The 23,636-nt window shown below is 23.3% G+C and overlaps 2 protein-coding genes across 4 annotated transcripts in view; one reads left to right on the forward strand and one right to left on the reverse strand.

Moving 5' to 3' along the window:
* LOC127282749 (diacylglycerol kinase 1) overlaps positions 1–23,636 on the reverse strand; it is a 97,840-nt gene that overhangs the window by 8,646 nt on the left and 65,558 nt on the right. For 2 of the 3 annotated variants that reach the window (XM_051307338.1, XM_051307260.1), the window contains exons 4-10: positions 11,174–11,308; positions 10,763–10,973; positions 9,158–9,319; positions 2,657–2,779; positions 1,451–1,500; positions 539–613; positions 61–298 (exon numbers count right to left, since the gene is read on the reverse strand). In XM_051307338.1, the coding sequence (XP_051163295.1) occupies positions 61–298; positions 539–613; positions 1,451–1,500; positions 2,657–2,779; positions 9,158–9,319; positions 10,763–10,973; positions 11,174–11,308 (994 nt within the window). Of the gene's footprint in view, positions 1–60; positions 299–538; positions 614–1,450; positions 1,501–2,656; positions 2,780–9,157; positions 9,320–10,762; positions 10,974–11,173; positions 11,309–15,260; positions 15,554–23,636 lie in introns of those variants that run through there. The other variant, XM_051307424.1, reaches the window with a different exon arrangement.
* The window catches only part of LOC127283258 (uncharacterized), an 86,973-nt gene continuing 79,166 nt past the window's right edge, over positions 15,830–23,636 (forward strand). Inside the window, exons 1-2 of the mRNA XM_051308033.1 lie at positions 15,830–16,027; positions 16,416–16,612. The gene's annotated coding sequence lies outside the window, so the exon portion shown is untranslated. The remainder of the gene's footprint in view (positions 16,028–16,415; positions 16,613–23,636) is intronic.

The raw sequence follows: 23,636 nt of genomic DNA on the forward strand, positions 1-23,636 counted from the left end.
TTGAATATATAATATCTTAAATAAAAATATTTGTACTCGAGAAATAGGTTTGAAACTTACAAACACAGCAGAGTCCTTTTTTGCCAAGACCAACTAACATGTTGAGACATAGATTGCAATAAGCTGGTTTACTAAAGTGTTTTAGTCTCCAAAGATGATTACCATCCTCTTTGACATGAGAATCAAGACCCAGTAGTACTAAAAGAGGAATTGTCGTCAATCCTCCTCTCTTCCATTCTTCCAATGAAACCGTACCATCTGCATCGTAATCTATTTCTACCATCATATCCTCCAGGATCTGAAAGCATTTTCATTTTAGATTCAACTTCCTCAATTTCCATATATAACTTAGACTAACAAATTTATAACAATAAATGACAATATCCGTTCAGATTCAGAACTAAAATTTGACATCATATTTATAATAATAATAATAATTATTATTATTATTTTACTAGTTGAGCCAATTATATAATTTTTCTTTTCGTAATATATTTATGAATATTTATAAATTTAGGGATATGAAAAATATTCTTACCGGTTTTAATTCAGAGACATCCCATCCTAAATACTCAGCAACATTCATCATTTGATTGACGATACAGTCTGTTTCCTGGTTGGAAATAATTTTCTTTTTATCATAATTTTTTTTTATTAGTTGTTTTACATGTAAAAATTAGAGCATTACTTATATATTTTTTAATAGATGCAATTAGTTTATTAATTTTAACTATTTTGATGATTTTTATTATTATTATTATTATTATTATTATTTATTATTTATTATTTTATTATTATTATTATTATTTTTATTTTTATTATTATTATAATTTTTGTAATTATTATTTTTTTGTAAAAAAATTTTTTTTTTTTATAGTTATATAATTACAATAACTCATTGACTCTATAATAATATATATATAATAAACCTTATATAAGATACTATTAATCAGTTTATTAGTAGTTCAAGTCAATAACAAACACTGTCTGACAAAAACTTTCTTTCACTAGTTTCCAATTCAAGTGCTTCGTTCCATATAATTTTATATCTGTCGACTAACTAGATTCCTCATTATTTTTCCTCCGTTTCTTCTTTTAAATTAGCATTTTTCAATGACTGATTTCACATCCATTTTTTTTTCTTTTTCTTTTATAAAACAAAAATTCCTACTTTTGTTGAAAAAAAAAAAATTATTATACGCAATAATATTTATAATAATGTGAATATAACAAAAGATCCTTTATAAATTATGTAATAAATAAAAATATTTATTATAAGGAAAAAAAGAAATATTTACAGTATAAAAATAAAAACAATATTAATAATAATAATTGTAGTAAAATATTAGTTAAAAAATAGTAATAATAATAAAAATAGTAAAATAAAAAAAAATAGTGAAATAATAAAAAAAAAAAATAGTAAAATAATAATAAAAATAAATTAACTTACGTTTGTATCAAGAACTCCGTTACCATCTGTATCGTAAAGTCGGAACATGACTGAAAAAAAAAATTAATTTGCGCTTCATTACAAGCAACAAGTAGAAATTACAAACTTATTCACACATATACACAATGATTCATTGTCACGCAAAACTTTATAATTCTTGTCTCGCGTCAAATATATATATATATATATATATATATATATATATATAAACACATTCTGACACATCTCCATTCACAAAACTTCATTCACTGGTGTTTATGTAGTTCAGTATGAGAACAACATATATATATATAAAATATATATATACAGTTTGACCTCATTAGTGAATAAAATTTATGTATGAAATTCTCCTTATACAAAAAAAGAATCCACATCAAATTTGCATATATATAAAATATATATTGGATTATTAATAATATTTATTATTTAAAATATAAATATACTAATTATTTGTTTGTATTAGCTATAGAATTCAAATATGAAATCAATATATGATTTTATTTTATATAAAATTTAAATATTTATTTAAACAAAAGGATTCAAATACTCGATTACTTGGCTATTATCAAATAAATATTTACTTGAACCAAATAATTTTTTTATTTGAAAAAATACCATTTCAAATAATAATTATTTGATAAAAATAAATATTTATTTGATAATAGTCAAGTAATCGAGTATTTGATACAAATAAATATTTATGTGTATCAAATAAATATTTACTTGTACACTAAAAAAAAAATTAATTTGATTCAAATACTTGATTACTTGGCTATTATGAAATAAATATTTACTTGAACCAAATAATTTTTATTTAAATTGTATTTGAACCAATAATTTTTTTATTTGAAAAAATACCATTTCAAATAATAATTATTTGATACAAATATAAATATTTATTTGATAATAGTCAAGTAATCGAGTATTTGAATCAAATAATTTTTTTTTCAATGTATCAAATAATTGTTATTTGAGATTTGTTTCAAATACAGTTTATTTAATTCAATTATAAAAATTATTTCCTTCAAGTAAATATTAAGGTACTTATTTCAATGAAATCAATTTTTTTTCAGTGATATTAAATGTAATTTAGATATTATTGTCTTTTTTTGTAATTCTCATATGAAAAGTATAATATTATTTTAATTTAAATAATATAATTGAATATTATATAAATTTTGATAAAATACAATTTTCAAAACTTACATTCCAATTTATCTTCTGGCGTTCCAGCTTCCAGTAGAGATAGATAACAGACGATATCCTTAAGACTAACTTTAATCGAATGTACATCAATTGTACTTTGTTTCCTGACGAGATGTCTGATCTCTGAAAATGTGATTAAAAAGAAAATTTAGTTTTTATATAAAAATTCGAAATTAAAATTAAATTACTATTAGTTTCGATGTCAAATTTATTTTTGTTTAGTTTATTCTAAATACAAAATTTTATAAAATGAATTTTCATTTTGCAGATTCTATTAATGGCTTCTGGTGTCACGTATACTTTAAAGATGAAGAACGAAAGCAGAAAAGTTTGAAAGAAAATCTCCTTGATGCTGCAAAATTTGGTAAATATTTTATTTTATTGGTAAAAATTTAGTTGTAGCATTTTTTTTTAATTTGTGACGGTGAATAATGCAATAAAATATAATTAGGTGAATTAAATTTTTGCATGTAAAAATTTAAAAAAAAAAAAAACACTTGTTGATTATGTGAGCGCATTGAGAGGGAAACTGAGTTTGCGATCAACGATTTTCCCCAAGATAAACGCAACCAAAATCCGCTTAGACTTATACTACTGACGTAAATTGGATGACACAAGTTGATCTATATTTTAGGGCATATATAAGATGTTTCTGGTAGACGCAGACTTACTGCATCAAATCTATAAACATGTCAATAGACATCAACTTCCTTGAAAAATCATCATTTTATGAAATTTCAATTATTTATATATACAAAAAATATATATATATTTTTTTTCCTACAATTTTTCAAATTCATATTTTAAATAAAAAAATTTTTAACTTCCTTGTTTTAAAAATATAGTAATTTTTCTGAATGAAAAATTATATCTAAATGTCAAAAGGCAATACACGTTAAAATTTTCCCCTCCTGTTATTTTCTCTTATACATAATTTTGGAACGTTTACTAAACAAGCCCGGAATAACAGCTTCTGACGTTGTGAGCTTTTCCATTTGTATAAACGCTTCAGGTTATAAACTGAGTCCAGTTGTTTATAATGCAGCAAATTTTTTCTTTTTTTTTCAAATTTTTTGATTTCCAACTGTTTCGACATAGAGAGAAGTTTATTTTCATATTCAATAATAAATGAGTTTTATTATAGGTGAATTTGCTTGCATTTCAATATTGATGCTTTTTCATATTGTTTTAAAAAAAAAAAAAAAAAAGTTTTCCTCGCTTTAGGCACAAAAATACACTCTGAAAAAAAAGTTATGGACGCATTTTTTTTTCAATTCATCGAGAAATATATTTTTTCCTGAAATATTTGATCTTCTAGTTTCGGTTTTATATAATAAAAAAAATTTGTTTAAATCATGTATATGTTTGCTTCGTATTAAGTTACAATGAAGCCACTAAGCTGTAACTAAATCATTCCAAGTCCTAAGGGCCTCTCATCTCCCATGAGAAGAGGTGTTTTGATTGTCTGAATAAATTAGTGGCATCAATTTTGAAGCCTTAGGGAAACGATCGGTCTTTAGTCGAACAATGGCGGAAGTTGAGAAGCGGAAACTTATCCAATAACTAGAGCACACATCTAGTATCGATCCATATAGGTAGTATATGGCAGTTATGCCTATATCTCGGACAATTTCTCTTCTTCTTCTTCGTCTTCTTTCAAATGACCCGTTATTACATAGTTAGAAAACTGTCGATGTCACTGCGATAACAACATAAACTGCCATTGGCAATGGTATGAAACTTCCTGAAAATGCCACAAACACACTTGGTAAATATACAACTTCTCCATATATAAGTTTAAAGAAAATTTTTATATAAAAAGGAGCTTTTAGTTTTTATTTATTTCAATTAATTGCAATTTCAATCAAAATAATTATATAATAATAAAATGCTTGGTCTATCCTTCTGTCCTAACTATTGAAGTTGGCCTTTTTTGATTTCACGTGTTTTTTTTTTTTAATAGTAAATCTTATGACGTGTCAAATTTTAACAATTCTTTTTCTCATATTTGTCAAAGTTGTATAATTGTGTTTCTAAATTTCGGAATAAGTTTCTTTAAAATTCCAAATTCGAAAATTCAATTCACGAACGTTTACCAACGAATTTTTTTTTAAAGTTGTATATTGATTCAAAAATTGTATACAAATACAAAAAATTGATGATGAGAAAAAAGATGCGTCAGGAAATTTCGTACAAGATAGTAATTTGAAAAAAATTAATTTTTATGGTACCAGGGGCCAACGAATACCTATTAAATATTAATTATAAAAACACAGGCCTCGAATTAACTTAAAGACACAAAAAGTCGTTTTAGTCGAATTATATTAAAAAAAAAAAATGGATTTGTTTTTTATTTTAACAAAAATATTTTACATATTTTTAAATAAAAATTTTTTTTTAATAATAATCCTTTTCGAAGGGTTAAAGTTGAAATTTTTAGAAATAATTAAATTTCAAAAGATATTGTTAATTTTCAAACAATTATTAAATTTTACAGAACTAAAAATAATTTATCAAACAATTTTTGGAAAACATTTTTTAAATTTAATTGAATTTTCAAAGATTTAAAATTGAGATTTTTGAAATTAATTGAAACTTTAAGTGTTTTGTAATTAAAATTTTAGATGATTTCACTAAAAATTTATTAGAAAATGCGGACAAAATACAATAATTTGAAAATCATTTTTAATTGAAAAATGGTTTCAGATAGTTGAAATTTTAAAGAATATTATTAAAATAGTTAAAAATAATTGAATTTACTTAGAGTTATAATTGAAATTATTAAATTTCAAAAAAAAAATTTTCGATGGAAAATTTTAGAAATAATTAAATTTTAGATGCTTTTAAATTTAAATTATTGAAAATTCAATTAATTTTGAATTCAAATTTTTGAGAATATTGAAATTTTATTTGATTTTAAATTTGGAAAATAATTGAATTTCAATTCATTTTGAATTGAAAATTTTGGGAAATAATTGAATTTTAATTGAAATTTTGGATAATAATTTAATTTTGAATTCAAATTTTTGAGAATAATGAAATTTTATTTGATTTTAAATTTGGAAAATAATTGAATTTTATTTCATTTTAAATTGAAAACTTGATAAATAATTAAATTTTAAATTAAAAATTTTGGATAATTATTGGATTTTTAATTGATTTTGAATTAAAATTTCGGGTAATAATTGAATTTTAGTTTATTTTGAATTGAAATTTTCAAAAAAATAATTCAATTTTATTGTGATATTTTTTTTTTAATTATAAACAATTGTTAAATTTCATAAAAATTTTAATTGAAAAATAATTTTGATATAATTGAATTTGTGATGTATTTCATTAAAATTATTAAAAATAATTAATTTAGTGAAGAATCATTTTAGTTCAAAATTTGTTAAATAATTGAATTGAAGATGATCTGAAGAAGATCTAGATTTTATACTAAAAAAATGTATTTTATTTACATTTTTTTTCAAATGTAAAAAAAAAATGTCGCATTTTATTAAAATAAGTCGATAAAAGTCGTATTTTTGAAAAAAGTCGTATAATCCGAGGCCTGTAAACATATAATTTTCATTATTATCATTTAATATGTAATAATATTCTAATAAATTAAATTATTATTGATAATATTAATCTTTAATAATAACAAACAATTAAATAGTCAATTTGGCGGGCCTGCGCGCGTTTAATTTTGCTAGTTTAAATTAAATTAAATTCGTAATTTTATTATTTTTTCATTTTAAATTAACTAGATTTTCGGTTTTTCAAGTGGAAGTTTTGCCGAATGTACAAAAAAAGAAAGTGTATATAAAACTACCAACTTTCAATTCTATGGCGAATTCTCTTTTTTCGAAACTTAATAAGTATCGGTTTTTTTTTTTTAATAGCAAGACCTACTCTCTTTGGATTGGTTCCAACTTTAATTCGACTTGGGTCTTTTTGATACCCGCACTACTTTTTTTTTATTCTCTACTTTAACAATGAAACCAACCTTTTGCTGAATCATGCCAATAATTTATAGGGAGAAAAGATTTAATTAAAAAGTTGTTTTTCTATCGATTAACATTTTGAGAATGCAATAAAATTTTTTGTTTGTCACATTTTACTTTTTATAGTTAATTTAATCATTTTTCGTTTAGTTTTTATTTTTCTTATCTTTTTTTTTTAACTTTCTATTACATTAAATTTTTAAATTTTCAAATAATTTTTAAATTGTAGAATATAAAATATTGAAATTATTTTTATTATCATCAGAGAGAGAGAGAGATAAAAATTGCAATGATTTAAATAATTGATTGACGAATTATTCTTACATTGTGTCAATTATAGTTATACGAGTAAAAATAGTATCATTTAAAAAAAAAATCTTTTTATTTATAACTCGGATATATATTATTTGAGTAAAATGGGGTTAACTGACTGATATACAGAAAGACATGTCAGTCACAACGAGTGGCACTCACCAAATTAAGGGATATCACCTAACATCAGAAATGTCGTTTCACGTTTCAAAGTGAACCGAGTATAAAAGCGACTAAAGTGCAGAGTGACATTTTTTCAAATTGAAAACGTTTGTGAATCAAAAGTTGGCTATTGGTTTTTTTTTTCGAGCAAACATTCTATACCCTCATATATTATATATATTTTTTATAAGAGATTTCTGCAATAATGACAAATTATATTTGAAATTTTAGGATATTTTAATAAAATAAAAAAAAGTTATTTTCATTTTTTTTAAGAATTAAAAAAAAGAAGGCTTTTTCAATAAATTATACTCGGGCGTGGTTCTCGTTCCTTGGAATTAATTTCAAACTAAAGTGCTCTTTATAATTAAATTTCATGCAAGTGTTTACACTAGTTGAGTTTTTTTTTTTTTTAATATGCTATTATTAGATTCAAGATAAATTATTAAGCAATATAAAGTGTATAAATTTCACGGGATTAAAAGTAATATTTTTAGATTCTGTAAACATCATCAAACAATTTTAATTAATTCCCAAATATACTTGCTTTTCATTATTATTATAAAAACGAAATTTTTTTTCAATAATAATTTTTGAATAAATTAAAAAATATTTGTTCTTACATCCTTTCATTTAATAATGAAATTTGTTGAGTGATTTATCGTTAAATTATCAAAATAAAATAATAATAATAATAAATAATTTTTGCTTTAAAATTTTTGGAAACGTTTTTTGTATGAATGTTTGATGTATATTTAAAAAAAGAAAAAAGACTTTTAAAGTGAGTTTAATAAGCCAAAGATTTCAGATGAAAATATAAAGTTTTATTCAGAGGAAAGTTTTGTCTTTTGAGACGCATTGAAAGGGATTCAATTAAAACTTTTCGTTTTCAAATTTCTCTGTACGACAAAAGACGCATGCTTTGAGTAGTCATTTGGCTTTCAACGTAACACTTCCTGTATAAATTGATTTCTAACGATAAAATCATATTTTTTTTATTAATACTTATAAAATTAGTTCTAGGTCTTTTTATTTTATAATTTATTAGTTATTTTTTTTATTTTCCAGTCGTTAATTTATTTAAAATATTTTTATTATTATTATTATTATTATTATTATTTAAAAACAATTTTAAATGGCATAAAAATATTATATTAATTTTTTGTTTTAAATAATTTTTTTTTTTTTTTTTTTGAAAGGAAATTGAAAAAATTTTGTTATTTTTTGTCGATATAATTATTTTTTGTGGGTATTAAAGCAAAATATGGATATTTTATCACGGTTGTAGACTTTGGAAACCTTTATAAAACAGAATCGATTACAAGCCAGTGATGTTTACACGTAACACACTCTTTAATGTCTTAAGATCAATTTCATGTAGTTAATGGCATTGGAGTTTCATCTTCATTGGGTTTTTGAGATTACAACTTCTCACCCTATACTACATATATGTAATTTGATCGAAGAAAGCGTATATATTTATATATATAGTTTCCTATTATATCTTTATATACTGTATATCAGTGTGTGTGTGTGTGTGTGTGTGTGTGTGTGTGTGTGTGTGTGTGTGTGTGTGTGTGTGTGTGTGTGTGTGTGTGTGTGTGTGTGTGTGTGTGTGTGTGTGTGTGTGTGTGTGTGTGTGTGTGTGTGAGGAAATAAGTTATCTCGTGTAAACCCTTTTGCGATGAATCAGAATTTTCCATTTTGTTGTTTGGTGGTATATATATATAGATAGGGATTTTATGACCAAATTGGATTTCACATCAAAACCGATATATACAGTGTTGAGTCACATGCATCACTGAATAAGCCACACACGGTCAGGTTTTACACTCTCAACACATTTTAATTTATTTTCCTTTCTTTTTTATATTATATATATATATATATCTTGTTTACGAACAGATGTATATCAAAAAGTTAATTAACATTTTTTTTTCTAAGTCGCAATAATTTGATATTTTTTTAAAATATCATCTGAAAAAAAAAATTTCTCAAAAAGGAGAAAATATTTTTTTCTTTACTTTTATTATCTCACCTTCATATTTTCCATTGTTGACAAGAAGTGAATTATTCGATTTTCTCGAAGAGTTTCGTGACATTTGACTATGACTTGGACTGCTTTCTGTACTTTTTTTCTCAAGTACATCGTGACAACTATACGATGTGTGAGCCACTGTCAATGTTGGATGTACACTTCCTGAAATTAGAAAAGTGAAACAATTCTTAGTTTGATTTTTTTTTTTTTTATTATAATTGAAAAGAAAAAAATATTTTTTTCTCCGATTTTTTTTTAAATAAAAAAAAGAATAAATTAGTCGAAAAAAGAATTAAATAGCATTTAAAAGAGTCTTACTCATATAATTTAATAAATATTCATATCAGGATCTGCATATTAATTTAAATTTATACTCTCTCTCTCTTTCTCTCTCTCTCTCTCGATAATATTGGAATTGCTATATATATTGTCGATAATGGAGGTAATAAAGTGTCCAGGGTCGATTACAAATGCGAGTTTTATTAGTTCACAAAATTTTTATTTTCTCGATCAATTGTTTTGTGCAATTATAATTTTATATTAAAATAATAGTTTCTTTTTTAATGAGAATGTGAAAAAAAAATTGACATTTTTATATGAATTTATAATATTTTCAAAAGCTTTTTTCAACTTAAAAAAAAGTGATTTTTTATTTATTTTTTTTTTTTAATGAAAGCTGAGGTATTAAGTTTTTTGTATACGATAAACTTTTAATTAATGTAAAAATGACGAAGTTAAACAACAAAGAGTGAAAAGTATGTGTTAAATTCTCTCTCTATAATAATCGATATTTTTTTTTTTTTTTTTTCAACAAAAATAATTAATTATTAACGCGCCGAAAATCAAAAGCGTTATATATAGCTATTAAAACTTGTTTTTAACGAGGAGGAACACATTGTCTTGTTTTGACGTTTACAGTCAATTAACTTAATTATTGTAAACCAGAATTATTATACGCGCGGTATATCATAAAGAAAAGACGAATTTTCTTTTTCACGTTTCAAAGAAAATTGACAATAAAATTAGAAAAAATTCATTAATTTTCGGTAAAAAAAAAAAATGTTAGTAAAAAAAAAATAACTATTTATTAGTAAAAAGTAATTAATTTTCAGTAATTTTATATTTTTGTAAAAAAACAAATTAGTAAAAAGTAATTAATTTTCTGTAATTTTATATTTTTGTAAAAAAACAAATTAGTAAAAAGTAATTAATTTTCTGTAATTTTATAGTTTTGTAAAAAAAACAAATTAGTAAAAAGTAATTAATGGAAAAAATTAGTAAAAATTAAATAGTAAAAAGTAATTAATTTTCAGTAATTTTATATTTTTGTAAAAAAACAAATTAGTAAAAAGTAATTAATTTTCTGTAATTTTATATTTTTGTAAAAAAAATAAATTAGCAAAAAGTAATTTATTTTCAGTAATTTTATATTTTTGTAAAAAAGAAATTAGTAAAAAGTAATTAATGAAAAAAATTAGTAAAAATTAAATAGTAAAAAGTAATTTATTTTCATGAATTTTATATTTTTGTAAAAAAACAAATTAGTAAAAAGTAATTTATTTTCAGTGAAAAAATTAAATTGAGTGTTTCTCCCTCTTTCTATACCTGTTCTCGTTCTCGAAAGTTCACTATCATTTCTATGATGACCAAGAGCTTGAAGTTTTTCTGTTAATCCATGAATTTTATCGGCAAAAGATGAGCCATGACTTTCAATAGATGTACCCCCAGGTAATCCAGTGCTATTCACGTTACTGGTGGATGTGGTGTGTGAGGTAATTGCCGCACACGCCGTCGTGGAAGACAATACTGCCATTTCCTATTGAAAGAGAGAGATTTATAATTACACACACACACACACACATTATTCCCTCGTCAAAATATATTCTTTTGTAATATCTAAAATCAATATAGAAATCATTTTCATCTATTCTTCTTTTTATTATATAGCACAAAAAAAAATTCTTTTCAAATTTTGTTTCAATATTATATTAGAAAATAATTTTCTCTCTCTCTCACCTTGAAGGCTTTTCCGTCAATTCCTCGTTGACCCTTTTTGAGAAACGATAGAAAAAGATGTCGCGATAGCTCGTCAGGTGTTGTAACTTCGAGATAGGTGTCGAGAAATTTTCGAAATCCTTCATAATCGATATCCTGAAAAAATGAAATTTAAAAAATAAATTTCTAATTTTTAATATAATATTTTTTGTGTGCTCGAATCGAAAATTTCTATTTAAAAAAAAAAACTATTTTTGAATATATGGTTTGGATTTTTCTTTTTTTTTGGAAAAAAAAATTGTGACTTAAAAATGTAGGAAAAAAAAAAAATTTAGTTTCTATTTTCCCAATGCGCGCAAATTCAAACGTGCTTGGAGCAGAGGGAGCAATTTACTGTTCGCAGGTGGTCTTAAACATCTGAAACTTGGATTGTTGAAACAAAGTTTCTTTTGTGTTTCCCACAAGTTGACACATTTTGTAGAGGATCTTGGAAAATAGTGGAACTCGACACTTTCTATCGAAGAATCCTCTAAAGGCTCAAATATATATATATATATACGTATATACAAATTCAAGGGGATCAACTTTCCATTATAACTTTAGTACAATTTAGTATGGTTACACGCTTTTCTTAGCTTACACAATGTTCGTTATAATAATCTTAAAACTTAAATGTAAATTTTCACACAAAATTGTATATTGTATAAATTTATTACAAAAATAATTGACTGTTTAACAAAAGATTTCATTTGCAAGTTAAACAAAACTTTATTCAAATATATAATTTCTTCTTTTATTATTATTATTATTATTATTATTATTATTATTATTATTATCATTTGGAATTATGAATTTTTTAAATCTAATTATAATAATAATTTTTTATTAAATGATTTCTCTAAATTTGTATTGGTTAAAAATAATTAGTTAATTTAACTAATTTTTTTCCACCGAAAATTAATTACTATGACCGTACAGTGAAAATAAAATTTATTTCAATTAAATACTCGGTTACTTGACTTATCAAATAAATATTAAAAATAATTTTTATTTGAATTGTATATGAACAAATAATTTTTTTATTTGAAAACATACTATTTCAAATAATAATTATTTGATACAAATATAAATATTTATTTGATAATAGTCAAGTAATCGACTGTTTGAATCAAATAAATTTTTTTTTCCGTGCAATAATTAGTTATTTTTTTACTAATTCGTTTTCTATTGAAAATTAGTTAATTTTATTAATAATAATAGAAAAATATTAATTTTTTCTCTTGTAAATTTAAAAATACTGAAAATTAGTTAGGTTTACTAATAATTAGTTATTTTTTTACTAATTCGTTTTATATTGAAAATTAATTAATTTTATTAATAATAAAAGAAAAATATTAATTTTTTCTCTCGTAAATTTAAAAATACTGAAAATTAGTTAGGTTTACTAATAATTAGTTATTTTTTTACTAATTCGTTTTATATTGAAAATTAATTAATTTTATTAATAATAAAAGAAAAATATTAATTTTTTCTCTCGTGAATTTAAAAATACTGAAAATTACTTAGGTTTACTAATAATTAGTTATTTTTTTACTAATTGCTGAAGAAAAAAAAATAGCCAATATTTAACTAAAAATTAGTTATTTTTAACTAATTCAGATTTGTGTTTTTAATTTTTTTTTTTTTGGTAACTTTTCTATATTAAAAACAAGTTATCTGATATAATGTAGAAAAGAGTTTTAAAAAATTCATTTTTAACAGAATAGTAAATGGTTTTTTGTTTATTATTTTTCGCATAAAAGAAAAATACTTTATTTAAGTACCGCAGGCAAATAAACTTGATTATTTTTTTTTTTATATCATATACATATATAAAACTTGTGCAAAGCTTGACATTTCGTTTAACTACTTTTTTTTTTTTAAACTCCAATGTGTTTTATGTATATGATTCTACATACAAAACCGTTGACTAAAGTTATTCTGGAAAGCTGTTTAGATGGAAAATACGCGAGGGAATGTATACGAAAAAAAACAAGTTCCCTTGAAATCGAGTTTTTTTTTTTTTTTTGTCTTGTCCAACCAAAATTTAATACTGTTTTCACTTATAAAACATTTATTTTGAAAATTGGTTAAAAACCGCGCACTTTAAAATTTTATTTCATTATTTTTTATATTTTATTTTATATTTGTTTATTTTGTTTTGTTATTTGTTAATATTTGGTTGCTATTTGTACAATTATAAAAAATTTTGATTTTATCAACATTTTTGTGTTGAAAATAGCACGTATTAAAAAAAAAATAAAATAAAAAAAAAATAAAGAGAAAGAAATAAAGAGACATTTTTCCTATGCACTTTATGTGTAGTTATAAATTTTATATATGCGGTAAAGGGATCCCCTCATGTGTTCTACGTAACCACAAATCGAAAAAACGGATTTATTTCAAATTTCCTGAAATCAACTATATATACCCCCGTTCCATTGGTTTTAGTTTCGAGCTTTTGCTCTCGTGGTGAATTGGAAAACTCGATTCGTTTCAACTAGATAAAATTTTATGAATTTTTATTATTAAAAATCAAATAATATTTTATTATATTAAATAATAAAATATTATGAAATATTTGAAAAAAAAATTTACATAATATTAACATATAAATAAAATTACGAGACTCGTAAAAAGAAATTATATATATATAATCAAATATATCACGCTCCATTTTATTCTCATTAATATTAATTTCTTTTATTATAAAGCTTCCTCTGATAATAATTTTGTTAAATTTATAATTTAACTGTGATTGGAATTGCATATTCGATTAAATTGAATTTATCTCGGTGTATGTGTGTGTGTGTTAAAATATCGATATAATATTCCCTTTTCGATGTAGGTTATAAACATGGAAAAAAAATAAAGCCTTTGTTATTAATAGCCTTTATTATGCACCTCATGGGTTTTCAATTAAGCATTTTCATTTTGATACCTATTAAAAAATTTAGTAAAAAAAAAAAATACAAATAAAATGGAAAAATTAATTTGTTAATGGTTTATTGATGAAGTTCTTTCACTACGATAAATATCAGAGGTTTAATAAAATTTGATTTTTAATTGCAAGGAATTAATTGTTTAATTAATTACATAATTGAAATGGATTTTTGTTAAATATGAAATATTTTATTTATCTCTATTCTATATGAATGTAATTTTATTATGAAAATATAAATAAATATTATTAAAATATATTAAAATATTAAATATTAATAAAATATTTTTTTTTCTCTTTTTTAGACAGCTGATTCTTGAAGGTGAAATTGTTGGTGCAAAGGAAAGATTCATCTGAGAATATGCTGTCATCGCATCTGTGTCACGATGAAGCGGAAATTCGCTTTAGTAAGTTTTTTTTTTTTTATTTTCATTTAACTTTAAAAATTTTTTTCGTATAATCAATTTTTTTTATTCTCTTATTTTTTTTAATATTCTAAATAGGATTTATTCTCATTTTTTATCCGATTTTATCATTTTTTATTTGGAAAGTAAATTTTTAAATTGTAGAAAAAAAATATTCGCTTCAAAAAATCAGGAATATTAAATTTAGTTATAGGAACATTGGTATAATATAGGTTATTTCCATATTGGTCTGAACAGTTATATATATGTATATGAAATTGAACCTTTGTCGCAATAAAGTAGAATATCGAAATGAATTTGAAGAACCAAGAAGCGAATTTCATCTTTTGATCTTCTTGTAAGGATCATATTTCTGATAAATTGAAAGAACCATTGAATCGAAGGAAAGCAAGTTTAAGAAATTAAATTTGACATGAATGGCCAAGATTCTTTGAATTCTGATTTTTCTTTTTGCCCTTTCATCGTTGGAAGCCATAAAAATGTTCTTCTCTACGCTTTATTAATTGCTATTTTTATCGTGTGTGTGTGTGTCTTTCATTTTATTATTATTATTTTGCGAAGAATTCAAAATTTAGATCACGTTATGTTTTATGCGTGCGTATAGAAATACCACATATGCACAACATTTGGTACGAAACCTCCATAAAATGTCCTTCCATATTGTATATAGAATTTCTGAGGACTTAGATATAGATATACATACCTTACAAACTATCATATAATCATTTAATTACATCATTAAACTAGATGAAGACTTTATGTAGATTATTTAATGAACAATCAACAGAATTAACGTCTTGATATATAATAATGCTTTTGTATCTTTTTTTGTTGAACTTGTATATACTCTTAACGTCTTGGAGAGAAAAAATGATAGCTAAATCTTAGTTAATATTTAGCTACTTTAGCTATATACAATTGCTATTATAGCAATTTTTTATTTGAGAAAAATATGAAAAATTTAGTCTTAAATGATAATATATAAATAATAAAACTTTATGAAAAGAATAAAATGTCACTTTTTTGAGGTTATGGTTATTCTCTTTTAATTAGGCGCGGATTATTATTTGCTGCAGTTTTTTCTGAATATGGTAAGTTTCTCAAAAAGTTTTATCGCAGATGTGTTTAATGTCAAAGAATGATAATATCTTTCAAAAAACATTGTCTAGTTCATAATTGACAACAAATTGTTGCTATTTTGATTTTTCCTATCATTTTTTTTAGATGTTTTAGTTTTAATTTCTTTTTTTTTAGCTTCCGGTATTGATGATTTAGACTTGGGGAAAAAGCTCCAGGCACAGCAAGAAGAGAAATTCGAGCCATTAAAATCCGGTCTCCTTGCAAAAGGTTATTTTCCAAATTTTCATGAAATTTTGATTCTAACCTAGAGGAGGGATCTCTGGAGATAAATGGCTTGGAGACTATCGTCTTGCTGAGGTCGTCTTCGTTGGGAGGACATTCATGAAAACAGTGAGTATTTATATTAATATAATAAAAATTTGAATTTTTTCTTACTTTCACTTTTTTGAGGTTATTTTCTTTTTTTCTTTCAAATCAGTTGCGCATGCGATAAGAACTATATATTTTGATTGGCCCAACAAAATTATGTTTGGTACAACAAAATAAGGTGAAGAAACACAAAAACAATCTATTTTATTGCTCCAACAATTTTATTTTGTAATACCAACCAAAAAAAAAAAAAAAAAAATTGTTCTCATAATTATAAATGCTTTTATTTGTTCATAATCGACAAAAATTTAAATCGCCAACAATTTGTTGTTAAAAATATTTTGATTTTTTCTATCATTTTTTTTTCCCTATGTTTTTACATAAATTAATGTTTTTTTCTTTTTTTCAGCTCTCGGTATTGATGATTTAGACTTGGGGGAAAAAGTACAGCAAAAGGAGAAATTCGAGCCATTAAAATTCGATCTCCTTGCAAAAGATTATTTTTCAAATCAGTTCATGGAAATTTTAATTCTAACCGATCGCTAGAGATAAATGACTATCATTTTGCTGTGATCGCGTCTTCGTTGGAGGAAATTCATGAAAACAGTGAGTATTTATATTAACTTGAAATAATTTTTATTGATATTAATTAATAATTAAGTTTTATAAATACAATTTAGGATATAAAAATGTGAGAATTTATTAAATAAATTATAAATGAATAATTAATCGAGTTTTGTAGATGGAAAAATAGGTAGAGCAGATGTACCAATTACGGCGTGTTCATAAAAAATAACTATTATTACTATTATATTTAATATAACTGTTGGAAAATGATTATGAAAAAAAATTATTTTAATCTTTTTTTGATACAATTATATAAAGATGTACATTTAAATAATTATTAATTTAATTAATTGAGATCAAATTTTTTTCCGTCTCGGAATTTAAACATTTTTAATATTTCCATTGGCCCAAATTTCGGCGGGCAAAGTATCTTCAAAATACACGTAATTGATACAAATGCGCCGCAATAGAAAATTACGGTATCAGTTTTAATTTCTCATATTTGTTTAAATAATCGATTTTTATAAGTGTTAAATTTTTTTTTTAATATCTAAATAACATAAGCTTTTAGTTTAATAAGTCTTAAATTGAGTTTATACACTGAAAAAAAAATTTATTTGATTCAAATATACTCGATTACTTGAGTATTATCAAATAAATATTTATTTGAACCAAATAATTTTTATTTGAATTAAATAAATTGTATTTGAACCAATAATTTCTGTATTTGAAACAAATATCATCTCAAATAATAATTATTTGATACAAATAAATATTTATTTGATAATAGTCAAGTAATGGAGTATTTGAAACAAATAAATTTTTTTTTCAGTGATACAATAGAAATGTCGAATTTTCTAATTCAAAGGTGTTTTGACTCGAATCGCGTCGTAATTAGTGCATTTACCCTAGGGTTTTTTTTGGAATTTGATATTTTGGAAAAATAAATTTTTAGGGAACTTGAAACTTTTTTCTTGAAATTTTCGTTTTGGAACTTGTTTACTTCAATATTGTTCAATTATATGCAATTATTCAAAATATATAGAAAAGTTGATGACTAAAAAAATATTATAAAAATTGATAAATTTCTAAAAAGAATATAATTATAAGGGAAAATATCTTCCGTTTATGTTTACACGTAAACATATTATATATATATATATTTAAGGGAAGATACAACTGCAGTATATATTGATCTGTTTTTGGAGAAAAGTAGAGCAAGACTAAAAGACAAGGATAAGAAATATTCGCATGAATGAGACAGGACACGACCATTAAGCTTCGTCGGGAGCGTCGAGGACGCGCTCTCAATGGTTATACGGAAAAGAGGGTTTTCAATGACGTCAGAACAAAAATGACGTCACAGTATGAACGTCATGGTAGATAGGGACTGAAAATCGGGTCAGTGCACAGCTGAAACCCAAAGTGGTAGACGTTACTGAGCTCGGGGACACACACATTTTTTTTTTATTTTTTTTTATTTTCCCTACATTATATTTCACAATAATATACTTGGAAAATTTACCCTTCATTATACAAAAAAAAAAAGAAATAATGGTCCTATTGACAGACTCTCGATCATAAATTTTCCGACTTTTGCTCAATTTCCGCACTCTAAAAAAAGTTTATACTCGATAAATTTCAATTTCATCTTTTTCTCACTTTCTATTAATTCTTTTTGGTTTTTATTTATTGCTTTGGAAATACAATTTTTTTTTCAACTATTCTCCTGAATCTCTTTGTAATCTTTAATAGGAGTTTCTTGAAAACTTCTTCTTTTTTTTCTCTCGTAATTCTTTCATTTATCTGCGGTGTATTGATTTTTTGTTTCATAACTTAATTGTGTTTTCTCTTTTGTTTTTTTTTTGTTTCGAAGTTAAAATAGAGGGGCGACGAATTTAACAATAGAGTAGTAAATAAAGAGAGTCTTTCATCTCTTTTTATGAATTATTTTTATTTATATATATATATATATATATATATATATATATATATATATATATATATAATATTTTGTAATACCTCTTTAAAAAGCTTTTTCATTTTTTTCCTTCAATGAAAGTGCAAAAACCGCAAACATTTTGACATCAAAATTCATATTGAAATTTAGTAATTTGTATAGAATTCAGTAATTTCTGTATAGATTTGAAACAATTTTCATTTTGGAATATAAAAATAGAAAGAATAATTTTTTGACTTTGTCATTTGGGGCGCATGAATATCTCATAAAAATCATTAGCTAGAACTTTCATTTTTATGAATTTCATTTGACAGAATTTTTTTTTAGACGAATTTTCATTTTTCTAATTAGCATTTCAGTTATCTTCTTTGTAAACGAAATTTTATTCAACATAATTTTAAGGTTCCGAATTTTTATGTAACATCATTTTTATTTTAACAAAGTTTAAACCAATTTTAATTTATCAAAATTCTAATTCAACAGAATTTTAGTGATTCAAATTATTTAATGTCAGAATTTTTAAACTGTCGAATCTCCATGTGTTAGAATTTTTCGTTTTCACGAATTTTTTATTTGATAGAGTTTCTAAAACATCGAATTATCATTTAATAGAAATTAAAAATGTCCGACCAAACAAACGTCAGAAAGATTTCGGTGCAGTTTTTAAAATAGACCAAACACAATTTTCTTAATAATTTCTTATTTGTCTGTTTTAAAAACTGCGCCGAAATCTTTCTGACATTTGTTTGTTTCGCTATATTTGTAATTTCTGTCAAATGAAAATTCGCTGGTTTAGTAATTCTATTAAATAAAAATTTATAAAAACAAAAAATGCGGACACATAAAGATTCGATAAATTAAAAATTTTGACATTAAACAATTCGAATCACTAAAATTCTGTTGAATGAGTATTTTGATAAATTAAAATTGATTTAAATTATAATGCTTTAAAATACAAAGTTGGAGAGCAAAAAATTTGTTAAAATAAAAATGATGTTAAATGAAAATTCGGTACCTGAAAATTATGTTGAATAAAATTTCGTTTACAAAGAAGATAACTCAAATGCTAATTAGAAAAATGAAAATTCTGTCAAATGAAATTCATACAAATGAAAATTCTAGCTAATGATTTTTATGAGATATTCATGCGCCCCTGTCATTCACATTTCTTTCATATTGATTTATATTTCATCTTTTGTGCAATATAAAATTTGCTTTTAAAATATTGAATTCAAATGTAATTTTTCGATATTTTGTTTCTTTTTTTGTAATTTGAAAAAAAAAACAATTTTAAAGAACTGAAATGAGACAAAAGGAATTATATGGTGATTGGGTGTTTAATTTGTTTTTCTTAAATTTTAATATCGGATTTTTTTCGAAAAAAAAAAAAAATTTAGAATTTTTCGATAAAATTTATTTATATATTGACGCAGATAAAATTATCGATGAGGCTAATAAAAAATAAACGTTGCAAAAAAACGAAAACTTTGCGAGATTGTGTCTCCAAGTTGATACTGTAAATACTATCAGCAAATGTGTAGAGAGGCGTCTGCCATATCTCTTTCTCTCTCTCTCTTGGGTTCGAATATAGCGATTGACCTGCTTTACTATAAATCCGTCAATCATGAGGAAAGGGTGCTAACCCCTTATATTCCAAAATTTTTTCCAAGTTTCTCTCTTGGATAAAGTTTGTGTGCAGAGCCCAAAAAAAAAAAAAATCGATACCATCTTTCATTTGATTTACAAATAAATTTCCCTCAACACTATATAGTCAAAGTTTTTCTTATGAATCTTCACTGAATTTCAACTCTGATGTTATCTTAGTATATAAGACTTTTAATAACTTGAGAAATAGTTTCGTGAGTAGAGCACGTTTAAGAGCAACGCTTTGAGTTTACGTTAAAACTTTAATCTCAAGAAAAGGTGTGTGCAAAAAAAAGTATAAGAAAACATGTATACGTTGGTTAAATTCAAAGGAAAACTCAGATGCTTTCAAAGGCAGCGAGTTAAAAAAATTGTTCGTCAATTATTTAGAAGTAGTTTTAGTATAAAGTATAAATTTTTCATTTATTAAAAATTTAATTAATTTTTTTATATTTTAAAAATTTGAAATAATTCATAAATAGAATTTTCAATACAAATTTTCTTTATATGAAGAATTATAACGAAAAGAGGAAAAAAAAAATTTACTTATTCGACTATTGTTATATAAATATTTATTTGTATCAAATAATAGGATATTTGTTTTAAAAATAGAGAAATAAGTTTAATTTAATTGAAAAAAAAAAAAAAATTATTTTGGTTCAAGTAACTATATTCACAAAAAATTAAAAGATTAAAATAGGCTGCAACGCTTATTATTTTAATCCAATTTTGCTCATTTTAATACCAAAATAGATTAAAATAAGCAAAATTGTATTAAAATAATAAGCGTTGCCAGCTTATTTTAATGCATTTTAATTTTCTGTGTTTATAGTCGATTATTTGAATTAAATAATTTTTATTTAAGAGAGAAAAAAAAGAGAAAAATTCTTTTAATTTTAAAATAAATGTGAAAAATCGATACACATGTATAAGAGAAAGAGAGACAAACAAAATTGAAAGCGACATGACGCCGGGTGGAGCGTAAAGTCAACAATTTAGGCACCAAGAATAGCTGAATGTGAGCCTCATCAGTTTACCTGAGCTCCATACCGACCTTAAAGGTGTGGGGGGGGGGGGTGACTTCAATTAAAGCTCTTATAAAGATCCCACACCCTTAATCAAACATAATAAGCTTTCCCTATCCCCTTACTCTTATCACGTTACTTTTTTTTAAAAAATTCTCTCTCTCTCTCTTTTATTTTTTTTTCCTCTTTTTTTGATGCGTAACTCTTGTGTATATAAACATATTCGCACAAGAAATTTATACTTTGCCATTTTATACTTGACATAATACATCTGTTTAAATTATTTGCATGAAAAGAGTTTGCGAGAACAATTTTTATATCGGAATACATTTTTCTTCGCTTCTCAAGTTTAGTGGAATGATATTTCATAGTCTACTTGAGATATTATATTTTTTTTTCTTCTTTTTTACTCATTTTTAGAGTGATATTTTATTTCCATAATTAGTTTCTTTATCTTTTTTTTTGGGGGGGGGGATTGATTTATAGCTTTTTGGAGTAATATTTTATACTTTTTTTTGAAAAACTTTCTAATTTTAATCCTAATCTTTTGGCATTACTATTTTAGAGTGATATTTCACTCTTTTTGAAGAATTTAGTTTCGTTTGAAAATATTTACTTTTATATATTTAATTTATTTCTTTGTATTTTACTCCATCTAGGAGTTCACTCATTTTAGAATTTTTTTTATTTTCTATTATATTTGTTTGTTTTTCTTTTTTTTTTTTTTGAAAAAATTTTCATTTTTCTTTCTCTCATTCAAAATTGACTATCCTCTTATCAATATGCGTAAATAAAAATTCTGTTCTGTAAAAATGAAATTAAAATTTTATTTATAGATTTACAAAAAGTACCGCATCTCTGATAAAATAGTTTCGAAAAAAATGCATGTACATTTTTCACGAAAAAATTTATTAATAATATTATTTCGTTGAATTTTTTTTTTTTTTTTTTTTTTTTTATCCCACGTATAACAATAATCCAAGTTTGTATTTTTAATGAAATTTTTTTCAATTCCAAAAACAATGTTCGTGTATATATAATTCCGTTTGGGATTTCCGCGTATTTAATGGCATTTATATTAAATTATGTATAGAATTTTTCATATATGAGATTTTTGCAATTAACTTCCGTGTTGGATTTTATTTTATGTGCATCCCATTTTTTTTCTTCTGCAATTTATAACTTTTCAAATTTTTACATATTAAATAAATAAAAAAATATAATAAAATAAATATAATAAAAAAATTCATTAAATATATTAAATAAATAAATTAAATTAATTAAATGGAATTAATAAATAGTAAATAATTTGTAAAATTCAAATACCAACATAAAATGAAAGAAAAAAAATGTTAATATAAAAAGTTTTTTCAAAATAATATTGTTTATAAGATCATATTTATATATGTATGAGATGCTTATGTTAGAGACTTGAAGAGATGCCCTCAGGCTTATTATTTGCGCAAACAACAATAACTTTATGATGAACTCAAATAACTTTGATATATATACATATATACATATGACGTGAAAGCGGTCGGATATAAAATGACCAAAAATCAAGAAACGTAAAATAATAGTCGACAAATATTATATATATATATATATCTACAGGATATCGGATATGATGCTCGATCGGATTTCCTGTTCGCGATTAAATTGAATCTCGCGTCTCTGAAGTCACAGTAGTATAGTAGATCGAGATTGAGAAAAATCGATAAATTGTTCAAAGCTAACGAAGAGAAAAATAAACGTCCTCTCTATATAAATGAAAGGAGACAAATTTATACTAAAAAGGGTCAGTTTCTTTTCTTATATATGTGAATAGTGTCTTCTTTCCGGAAATACGATTTCTAGGTCATTTTCTTTTTTAAATTTCTCTACGAAAATAATATAATTTATATATAAAAAAATTTATTTATATTCGAAATTGTTTTTTATAGAATAATTTTTTTTTTTAATTTTTCTCTATTTGAATTTTTATTTGTATATATATATAAGTTTATTAGAAGTACTATAAGTATACACACTTTAACTTCTGTCATATAATTTCTACGTTTATTGTACAATTATAAAAGAGGTGTTAGAATTCTTATTCGTAAAATTTGTCATCTGTCGCGTTCTCTTAATGCATTTTTTATAACCTCTCGACCAATAACAATTTTTATTATGACCATTATATTTCTTGGCTTATGATATTTTTCTCGATTTTAAAAATAATGTTAACATTTTGGCAAACAGAGAAGCAGTTGAAAAATTTTTTCTTAATACTTTTTATTTTACTAAAAATATTAAATATTCGTTTATATATCTTTAAATTTTTCCTCTATCGCTAACGGAAATTTTGGAAAATATTTCTATTGTCCTTTTTTTAAATTGTATTAATAAAATTTACTTTGAAGGGAAATATTCTTGGAATAAAAAATTATTTACA

The sequence above is a fragment of the Leptopilina boulardi genome, unplaced genomic scaffold (assembly GCF_019393585.1).
Source record: "Leptopilina boulardi isolate dan_hultmark-lab unplaced genomic scaffold, ZJU_Lbou_2.1 LbouV2_1, whole genome shotgun sequence".
Classification (NCBI taxonomy): domain Eukaryota; kingdom Metazoa; phylum Arthropoda; class Insecta; order Hymenoptera; family Figitidae; genus Leptopilina; species Leptopilina boulardi.